At 37.6% G+C, this 11,064-nt stretch overlaps 1 protein-coding gene across 1 annotated transcript; it reads right to left on the minus strand.

The window, feature by feature from the left end:
• Positions 1 to 537: 537 nt before the first annotated feature.
• On the minus strand, positions 538 to 8,321 carry LCTL (lactase like). Its single transcript, XM_030456659.1, has 13 exons — positions 8,243 to 8,321; positions 7,045 to 7,205; positions 6,403 to 6,490; positions 6,049 to 6,158; positions 5,634 to 5,762; positions 5,055 to 5,150; positions 4,524 to 4,578; positions 4,270 to 4,431; positions 3,371 to 3,645; positions 2,898 to 3,024; positions 2,288 to 2,487; positions 1,718 to 1,781; positions 538 to 653 (listed from the first exon to the last, which is right to left on the minus strand). The coding sequence occupies exons 1-13, from the start codon at positions 8,319 to 8,321 to the stop codon at positions 538 to 540; spliced, it is 1,662 nt and encodes a 553-aa protein (XP_030312519.1).
• Positions 8,322 to 11,064: the final 2,743 nt, after the last annotated feature.

Consider the following 11,064-nt stretch of genomic DNA (forward strand, 5'->3'; position numbering starts at 1 on the left):
TTGATCAGTCACTTCAGATAGTTCTCCACACTTAAGGACTAAGGCATGTATTATGCTAACTTTGAGCTATGAATAATAAGTTAATTATAAAGCTGTGCTCTTGGAATGTTTAAATCCTTTTCTATTTCAAAATCCTGGATCTCTCTTCACTTAGCAGTTACATGCTAATTAAAAGTGTTGACTGAGAAAGTTTTCTGATTAAAATCAGAAGCTGCAAGCAGCTTTGGATCACTTGAAATATGGACTGGCAAGATTTAAATCATTTAAGTCAAGTGTCTGCTTTTCTGGTGAACAAAATATATAGTGGCTTCCAAAATTATAAAGAAAATCTACTTTAAATTTGTAAAAACTGGTGCAGCAAGGAAATATACTTTGGATTTTGATTTTAAAAAGTTATGTTTGGGTGGATAGGTAAAGAAATATTTCTTTATCTTTACATGAGCATAAAAAGAGTCATCTGTGGTAAACTTTGACCAATATAATAAAGCATTTGCATTTTACTTATTATGCAGAATGAAGATGTGTGCAAGATGCAATCTAACTGTGATTTTGAAGGTAGAATATTAGTAGGACAATGCTGATGAGTATGGAGAGCATGAATAGTATAGGAAGAGCAATCTCTGTCACCATTTCCATGTGAGTAACCAGGGAATCTGAAATGTGAGAAATGAGATGTAAGAAATTTAATCTGGAGGATACTAGTTGTTTAAGTAAAATTAATACAAATTAAGGAAATCTTTTTGTCTCAAGTTATTTAGACATGAATAATCATTTAAATGCTTATTGAAATCATTATTATTTAGACAAAAATCAGATGCTGGTTTATAGTATAAACAGCAAACCAAACAAAATTCATAAGTCTGCAAAAGGTGGAGTCTGTGTCAGTTTTCCCTCATTATTTTCTTTCTAGGATTGATTTTTGAAGGTGTGTTCGTGCTCAGAAGGCTGCAGATAGTTTGTTTTTACTATGAATTAGCTTCAGTGCATTAGCAGTGCTCTGTTTAGTGATTTTTATTCTCCCCCACCCCAAAGAGAAGGGCAGAAGAGAAAATCTTGGGAAGCATTCTGGTCTTTTTATAATTATTTTGCAGTGCTTTGAAAACTTAAATGGGTTTTAGAGTGTGGAATTTTACTTCAGAGAGAAGCTCCAAAGAGTTGAGTAAATACAGTTAATTCACATAAAATTTAGAACTCAGCAGCTCAGGCTGAGGTGCCTTAAACTTAGGATGGCTGCTTTGATGTTTTTTACCATGTGTTGGTTGTGTTTTACCTTAGGTTAGTGCTTAGCCCCCTTTTTTTTTTTTAATAGTCTCAAAGTAGGTAGAAATCAAATGGTTTAGAGATTTTCTGTCTGTGAGGTTGTCATGATTTGTCTGGCTTTATTTCATATTTAAATGAGTATTTAGGACATTATTTTAAGGAGAATATTGTCATCCCTAGCCTTAATTTAAATAGTAACTCTTGAGTAGTCCATTAACATCCCAAGTTGATCCATTAATCAACATGACTTTAATTGGAGTAAAGACAGACAGACATTTTTCTTTAGAGAGATGTCTTAAGAGATGTTATTCTTTTCCTTCTTTCATATTTGAAAGCTGTTGTGCTTTCAGGGAGAAAAATTCCTTTTAGGTCCAGTTAACAGCAGTATTCACAGAGGAATTTTAAATCTCCAAGTTGCAAAATACACTTTTAAAAAACCAAAAAGACATCTTACTACCTGTAGCAAGGAGTTGGTGAGTGGTAGCACAAGTGTCCATGGCTTTCTGGTGCCAGTTTTCCACCTGTGAAAGTTGACAGGAATCAACTCTGAGACTGTAACACTGTCATGTGCACAGCAGATTCTGCTCTGTGCCTTAACATTTCTCCAGTAAAACTGACTTGAAGTTATTCTATCCTACAACACATGATTTTCTGAATGTTTCCTTGTATCTTTATGATTTTTTTAATATTGAAATACATTTCTAATAGTTACTTGTTTTATTTTTTTTAAAGCACATAATATATTTCATATTATTTTCCCATAAAGTGGAATGTATTTGTAATTTTCTGCCTAGAAATCTGGCAGAGCACTGCTACCTCATGGTTCAGAATTTTTGATCATGTCAGTAAATGCAATTAGAGGCTGTGAAATGCTTGAGAAGCAGGAACTGAGGCTGTTCCCTCTGTCTCTGGAGGCCTGTGTACTTCACACTTCCCTAATTTACAGAATCAAACTGCCAAGTTTCATGAAATGCAATGTGATTATTGAAGAAAAAAAAAAAAGAATGAAATTAGCAAATGACATCACCTCTCTTGCATTTGGGAATCCATTTGCACTGATAATCTTTTTGTAATACTCAACAGATGCCTTTGGGTATCTTGTTTTGTTCTTGCTTTTAAAATCAATGTGATAAAATCCAAATCTCTCAGAAAAGCCTTTGTCCCATTCAAATTTATCCAGCAGTGACCAGGCAGTGTAACCCTTGACATTAACACCATCCTTTAGAGCTGGAAACACAATACAATTTATTATATTACATTTGTAGCCTATGTTTGTTGTCCTTAAAATCTTGTTCTGTAGGAGTTTTGTTTTATATTGGGTGGGAAGGAGGACAGAAAAGTGGCAGAGCATAAAGTAATTTAGATTATTTGAAAATATTTTTGGCTTTGAGAGGCTACAGCTCTGTAAGAAAAGGTATTTAGGCAATTTCTCCTGTTTAGAAGTGGAAAATTATGATATATTACAGTATTACTTATATAGGCGTGTTTATTAGCAGCATTTTTGTTGAAATTTATTCTACTTTGCTGTCTGGTTTGGGCTGTGAATTTTTCTTTATGTAAATTACAAGAGTAAAAAATTATCAGGAAGTGAAAATGCTCAAAAAACTTGTGCACTAAATAGATATTTTTATCATTACCTTTCAGTATCTCATTAATATATCCTTTCAGATACTCTATCCTCCACTCATCACACAGCTGAGTGCACTCTGCCTTGTCAGAAACTCCATTCTCTGTCACATAAATGAGGGGGTTCCCATACTGTGTCTGCAAACAAAGAGAGGTTTAGACTGGTTTGTATTAACAAAATCATTTGATTTTGACAGAAAGTGAGATTCTTAGATGAATTAAAAGCAGTTTGTGAGATTTGCTTCTTCAGTAAGAAAACTGCAGCAAGGAATTTCATCATGGTTTTTATTTTAAAGTTAAATTTTATATTTAAAGTTAATAGTTGAGCTGAAATCAAGGTGGTTTTTTTGGTAAAGAAGCTTCCCAGTATAACAAGAAAAATATCTTGATGAAACTGCTGCAAATCTATAACAGCATAAATGCAGCTCCTGCTTGTAACCCAACACTTTGTTCACTTTCTTTTAAAGATTTACCCTGTAATTACCTTAATGAAGTTGAGTAATCTTCTGAATCCCCACGGCACAGAATATAACCAGTTAGGTCCTGGAGCTGGCCAGTTTGGGTCCACCAGTTCAGCCAGATCACCATCAGTCTTGTAACTGGGTACTGGGAGGAGGGGGAAGCTCTTCTGTACCACGTACCGAGCAGTGAAATGACCAATTCCCAGGAAATCTGAGGTGCCTTTAATGTAGGTTTTCTCTTGCCCTGAGAAAGTTGGTAATCTTGATGTCCCCAGGCCCTGCTGGGTGCTCTTCCTACCTATCAAAATAATTATAGGAAATGTACTTCTGAGGAACAGAAATCTCTTTTCTATACCTCACCAACAAGGAATACAAACTTCCTGAATTTAGTATTAGTGCTGAGCACAGTTTGGTTTGATTGCTCTTTTTTTAATATCAGTGTTTCATCCTTTTGGTTTGGAGGGGGAAGTTTGGATACAATACAAGACAGTGACTTAAAGTGTTTGGTTTGGTTTTTTTTTCCAAAGAGCATGATAAATGTCAACAGAATGTTTGGAATAGTAACATGGAAGTGCTCTGCTGCTGGGCTTATTGCTTATCTTCTTTCTCACTTTGTGAAAAAAAGAAATAGTGGATCACTGTAGGAATACCAAATAGAGTGATGAAAAACTGGTTCTTTGTCCTTAAGTGAAAAATATTTAACTCCTTGCCTTCTTTTAGCTACTAAAACCAGACTGAAAAGTGAAGGACTTTATTCCTTTGCAGTTTGGAGCCCTCAGGTAGGGAGGTGTTGGGCACAACATGGTAATCTATGTGTGATTTGTTCAGGTGAGAGTTGGTTACTGGGGCTTACCCACACCATTCTTCATAACTTACCTATATAATTCTTCATAACTTACCTATATAATTCTTCATAACTTACCTACATAATTCTTCATAACTTCTGGATAATCTCCTCTGTAAATTGGGTTTGCAAACCATCCCAAGTTGAACTGGATGTATCTTTCAGCAGCCTCTCTGTCTGTTTGGTCGTAAGGATCAATAGGTTCACCCCAGGCACTGGTTAGGGAAATTCCAACCATACCTTAAGACACAAAGTGACAGTTCTGCAGTTTACCTATAATCTTTAAGGCCTTCCTATAAACAGATCATGATTATAGAATCAATGCTTGTTACCTTGCTGCTCACTTCGCCAGGTGTTATTGTAAGAGTGCCAAACCTCTGCATGACTCTGAGTTAAAAACAAACCACAACAAAGCAGGTATATGCATATTTAATCTGTTACATAGTCTATAAAGGTGGTGAAGAGCAAGAGGAGTTGTTGCACTGAGGCTTGTCTGAAAATATAAGGTTTTTTAATGTATAATGGAAATAGCCTTACTGAAGTCACTGGGAAAATTCTAGTTCTTTTCAGCAGGTCAGGATTTTACTCCTTGTTTCTAGAGTAACCCAGGTATTTTCTTAGCTAATTTGAAACATAGTGTGAGAGAGACTTGAGTGATCCAGAAAGCTGTGAGTTTGTTGCAACTGGGCATTTCCTGCTACCCCTGGACACTGGCTGGTGGGTTACAGTCAGGTGATATTTTTGATCTTAGTTAGAAATTACATCATGGCAAAACTGTATTTCTCTTTAAAGGGCAGAATTAAAACTCAGTCTGCTGAAAATTCTTAATTTGAACATAATTTAAAGCACAGATTTCACTTTACCTTGATGATGTGATGTGCTGCTTTGTATGCTCCACACCCACTGAGTTTCAGTCCTGGTGCATGCTCTCCTGTTTCATAACCCTTTTCAGCAACTGCCTACAAATACAGAGCCAGTTATTCTTTGAACAACAGAGCTAATGAAGGTACTGCTGTGCTGGGGACTTCTCTTCTGTGCTTCTCTGTCCATTCCATCTCTCTGTGTGTCTCCTTCCCTTTCTTCTTCCTCTCCCTTTAGCTCCCATCTTCTCCTCCCCCTCTCTGTAGCTTCTTGGTGACTGGTGTCAGTGGGTAACTCACCAGCTTCCTGCTCCCCAGTGAAGGGCAATTTATCTTTCTGATTCTGTGCCTTTTTCCTCTCCAGCTGATTTTTCCCTAAATTGTCTAAAACTTCCCTAAATTGTCATCTCTCAGCTGCCTTTGTGCATGGAACTGGCCACTGAGAATTTGGGCTTGGAGATTATTGGCATCAGTCCTTTCCTTTCCTTTTTAACCTACATTTCTGTACTGTCAATTCCACCTAATTTTTGGGAACAGAACTATGGAATGAGAGTGGTTGGAAGTCAGACATTGGTAACTTACCCAAGGGTTACTGAAAGTGATCCAATGTTTCACACGATCACCAAACTTCTCAAAACACAGATTTGCATAATCATTGAAATAATTTATCATGCTTATATTCTGCCAGCCACCATACTTTTCTTGGAGAGCCTTCATAAATGAGAATTTCAAGTATCAATAATGTTATTTAAAGTTCAGCTGCCTATTAGCAAAAAGCTTTATTTATATTTCAGTAGCTCAGAAGACTTTTCAAAACTTCAGTCTGCATAAACTGCAATATATGTAACATAAATTAATAGAAATTAATTATAAGTACACTTAAAAGCATGCAAGTATTTTTAAATGTTTCTCTAAAGTACATGTTCTTAAACTTCTGCATAGTTTTCTCTCAGAAGCATTTATATTAGACATAGAAATTAGCAATATCTTGGCTAACCTGTGGAAGGTCCCAGTGATAGAGGCTCACAATAGGGGTAATATTGTTTTCCAGAAGACTATTTATTGTATCATTGTAGAACTGGATTCCCTTCTCATTCAGCTGCTCTGCTGGTGAAACACAGAGACAAGAAATTACCTGGATTTTTTTTTCTTCAAATAAGGATAGAAATCTAAAACTTTTAATGAAGTAATTTTACATTATAGTGATGGCTGTATTGTAATGAATAAACTCTGTTCTGCAGACAGAGACAAAAATCTACTTCCCAGTAATGTTAAACAATTATGGGATATTCAGGAGTAAAATCTGTGCCTGCTAACAGTGGTAAGAATATGATGAAATTGTTATGCTTACTCCTGATGCCAGTGGGCATAATCCGAGGCCACGAGATAGAGAATGAATAGTGATTAACTTTCAGCTCCTTCAGCAACTGAATGTCATTCTGTGAAAGGAAATACATTAATACATTTCAAGTCCAAGCAGAATAACTCTTCAGTTACTCATCTGTCTTAAACAGCACTGAAGGCAAAAAATCTATAGAAAAGTTGCACAAAAGATGATTCCATCAGTTACTTCTTTCATTTGCTTTGAGCTGGTGGCTCTTTTGGCTTGCATGCTTCTTTTTTAACCACTTTTGTTCTTGGATTTCCAGTCATGTAACATTTTGTGTTGACAGCTGTGAAAACAGGATGTTTTCACCATCAAATAGAAGACAGAAAAATGAGTTTAGGCATTTTACAATGTGTCAAATTTGTAATGTGCATGTTTTAAAAAATAATAGAAGCCTGGAAATCTTGGCCTCAAACGTTTCAGCTCAGGCACAAAAGCATTACACAGTCTTTTGTTTATTGTCTCACACTGGAGTTAGCACAAAAAATAAATTCCTTGTATATACTTGGGTTTTTTTCTGAGAAATCCTACATTTTGATAGTGAATGGAATTAGAACTTGATGGTTCTAGAATGTTTCTAGAGAGAGAGTTTCTCTTTAGTGGTACCTTAACCTTATAGTAGCCATCACATGCTGAATCTCCTGTTTCATTTCTGAACACTGTCCCTTTCTTGTGAGTAAAAACATCCCAGATACTTGGTCCTTTCCCATCCTTGTCCCAGGCCCCTTCAGTCTGGTATGCAGAGCTTCCAACACCCCATAAAAAACCTAAAGGTAAAAAGAAATGAGCCATGATTTAAATGTTTTCCTGCCAAACTGGTCTTTATCCTAAGTGTTCATCTGAGAAAGTCATTGGTGCAGCTTCAGAGGTGTGTGGCTTGGTGTGGATGTCAGGACTACTGAGTAAGAGGCCAGTGGTTTCTATGTGACATTTTATTGGTGCATAAAAAGGAACTGGAAATGTGGGATGGAGTGAAAGTGTCCTTTTCTGCTGAACTGAAAAGGGAATCTAATTCTTTCAGGTGTGAAACCTTGTTACTATTGTTTTACAACGATGTGGGTTGCGCACTGATAGTGTGGCAGAAATGTCTTACTGTAAGAAAAGAGGTTCACACAGAATTTGTGCCTGGGAGCTTAGATGGGCTTTTTAGGGATTACAAGTTTAGCTGTTGTTACAGAAAAAATAGAGAAAGATTCTGGATTATTTCCTCAGCATTATACAAAAGGACATGATTAATCCATTTCATAAGCCCCTTAAAAACTTGAGCATGAGAAAAAAATCAGTCCCTCTATCTTTTTAGTTTTGATTTTGGTTGAATGCAATCTGAGAGTGTGGGTAAATGTATGCTGAAGAAGGGACAAGGTTTCAGAAAGTAATATTGAGGAGTGGATTAGATAATGCTAAGCAGCTTGAAGCCCCAACACAATAGTTCCACTCATGTTCATTTCTTAAGTTAGCTGCATAACAATGGGTATTCTTCATGTAGGTAATTTCTGAAAAAGAAGAGCTCTCAGGAGTGATTAGTTATACTGTCCTGCTTAATTCAGTCACAGAAAATGGATATGAAATGTTAATTCATTAGCATGGACTCCAAGTTTGCTGTTTTAAGTGGCTATGTGACATGCAGGGTTATGTGAATCCTTTTATTTCCAGGGCTAGGTGCAGAAGATGATATTAAGTGTGCATTCTGCAAGAGCCTGGATTTTTCTTAGTGCTGTTTCTTTGGAAGAAGAAGGAAAACCTTTAGGTAGCTTTCTTGTGCAAACAGACAAGTGCATTATATAAACCCCATGATCAAAAGTACCATCTGGAAAAGTGCCATAATAGAAAGAGCCTGGATTATTCTTTGTCCATTGGAAATCCTCAGCTGTGTTCAGCCTCATGATCAGCCCAAGCATATACCAAAATCTCAAAGTCTTCATTGCTCTTGAGTTCATCACTGCAAAGTCTTCTCTGCAAGTTCCCACCTGAGAAAACAGAAGAGCATTTTCAAGTATTGCAGCCCTGCAAAGCAGGCTTAAGGGTGATCAACAAGGGAAAAGCTGCTTTTTTCTTCTGAATGGGTATGATTTGTATTGAAGGCTAAAAGCTGTGCTTGGGCTAAGTGGAAGATGTAATTAAGCTTCTAGCAGGGTGATGAAAATGAGAGAACAAAGTGCAAAATTATAATTATTGGAAGTGCTCCCAGCATGTTTCCCATAATGTCACTTATCTTCTGAAAATCTTCACCTCTGCATTTCTGTCATTAACATTTCAGTTGCAAGCAGTGAAAAAAAAAAAAGAGTAGACCACAATCATCTAAAAAAAAATCACAGGGTCTAAATACTCTGTATTTTATTTTTAATAGAGAAGGTTGCAAATCCATATGGTTTTAATTTAGGCATTAAGAGTCAATTTGAGCTTTTCAGCCTAGTCAGTAAGTTAGCTTGAGTTTAGTGCTACCCTTGGTACTCTTGTTAGCAATGACTGAAAAGAAGCAAGGAAAATGTGTTTTGCAAGGTAGAGCTTTGGTTTCTGTAGCTGGGGGAAGAGGAGTGGATGTTTTAGCAAGGGAGCTGATATTTCTGTTCCTAAATCAGTGCCCAGCTTTCACAACGTTTTAGGGTGCTTATTATGGTGTTAGACATTTCTCACTCTCTGATTTGTAGTTTGAATAACTCACTCAAAGCTAGGAATAACAGTTGCATTCAAATCAGGATATTTTTCACTCTTTTCCCTGATAGCTGCCTTAAAAATAATTGTAGGACTTGAACTGCTTAAGCACAAGAAACACATTTTTTAGGCAATCATTGTACAACACCCTGTGCAGAAGAAAGCAGCCTAATGCACAGTTCATGGTGGAATAGTCCATGAATTTATTTTCCTTTCAAGTGAATACATGCTTTTTGGGGCTCTCCATTGCTCTGTTTTCCTGACACATACATTTAAAAGCAGAGCAGAAGTTTGAATAGTACAAAAGGGTTTATCAAGTTCAGACTGTGAGGCTGGTCCTATAAAACCCCTTCTTAACTCTTGGTCTCTAGCAGCTGTATTACTTCTGCCCTGATTCTAGATTATTTTCATTTTCCCTCATTTTTGGCTTACCTGGTGTTCTCAGTGGATGTGTCCCAGCTGGGAGATTCCTCTGAACTGCCAGAAATTTACCCTGGGCATTCAGAATAAATTTACTTTCATGGAATAATTGCACTGAATTAATCCAACTGTCACAAAACCTCAGGAGAAACATCTCGTGGAAAACAGTATTTTGTTCACTTACAGCCCAAACAAAAAAGAACAATCCTTTTGTATTCACAGTCAATGCTGCAGGAAAAGGGTTTAGCTTAACCATCTGAATCTTTTAGCAATGAGGTATTTTCCTTTTTGTGAGCAAAATTAGCTTTGCAAGTGAGCTATGCATTCATACATAATTGCACTTGCTCTTGAATAGGGTGTTTGTAGACATTTTTCTCCTGCTCCAAATGGCTGTATCCTAGATGGTGATTGGCAGGGAGACATAACTGCAGGCTTTTCAAGGGTTTGGGGCTTTACATGGTGTAATTTTGAAGCAGATATTCAGAAGGCAGTCTTGCAAAATAACATGCTTTGTCTTTTTATTTCTAGAGGAATTTCTTATAGTGATGTCTGTGGAAAAAAAAAAGCCCACTCTCAGTCTTGGGGGTCAGCAGTTCAGCTGGAGCTGTTTGTTCTTTTAGTTCTGTGAGTTCAGTCCCCTCTCACAAGCAGTAGGTATTGAAAGGGCTGTGAAATTAGCAACCTCTTGCCAGGGTTTGCTGGGTTTGAGCTGGGTTTTTGTGGTTTGAGCCATTGCTGCTCACCTGGCTTTCAGGAATGAAAAGCTTTCCTCTGCTGAGCCTCCCAGGAGCAGCAGTGAAGCTCCTGGGTGGGAGGCCTGAGGTAGGACAGGGATGCTGCAGAAGGAGGCAGCACAACACCGAGGAAAAAGCTGTGTGAACCTTTCACCCATCCACCCTAAGGAAAGGGGATCTGTGAGCAAAAGGAATTTTGTAGGGGAAGCAGGAAAAGCACCTGGCTGGGGCTCTGGGTGGCTGGGTGCACTCAGCTGCCTGACTTGGCCTTTCTGTGGGAGGGTGGGTGGCTCATGACCGTGGAAACTGCTATCCTGTTTTTTTTAAGCTGTACAGTCTGTAAGCAAATTCACTGTGATTATTTAGTGACTTGGTTTTGTTTGGTTTTGGGAAGTACTGGTGCCCTCTCGTGGTCATTTTCTGGAAGAACGAATGTTACCATTAAAAATGTTGCCTGGCAGCATGAAACAAGCAACAGCACTGAAAGCCATATACAGCCTCTGATCTCAGAAAGAAAAAAAAAAGTGCCTTAAAACTACAGAGGGAATATTTTCAGGAGCTCCTTGCTCATCCACGCAGATCTCTTGGTACCTTACTTGACTTCCTACTCTTTAGGTTGGAACTTTTTGAAGCATGGAGGGGGGGATCCTTGAAAATGAACCAGCTGATGAATCTTGTGGTTTTGTGATGCAGATGAAGGGCAGCATTGCATACACAGACCAGCCTGCTGCAGAGGAGTTTGGTGCTAAAAGCACATTTTTAAGTCCTTGCCATGCATTTGGGATGCTCTGTCACCTTCAGAAGGTTTGTTGGGCAGTGT

The sequence above is a fragment of the Calypte anna genome, chromosome 10 (assembly GCF_003957555.1).
Source record: "Calypte anna isolate BGI_N300 chromosome 10, bCalAnn1_v1.p, whole genome shotgun sequence".
NCBI classification, from domain to species: domain Eukaryota; kingdom Metazoa; phylum Chordata; class Aves; order Apodiformes; family Trochilidae; genus Calypte; species Calypte anna.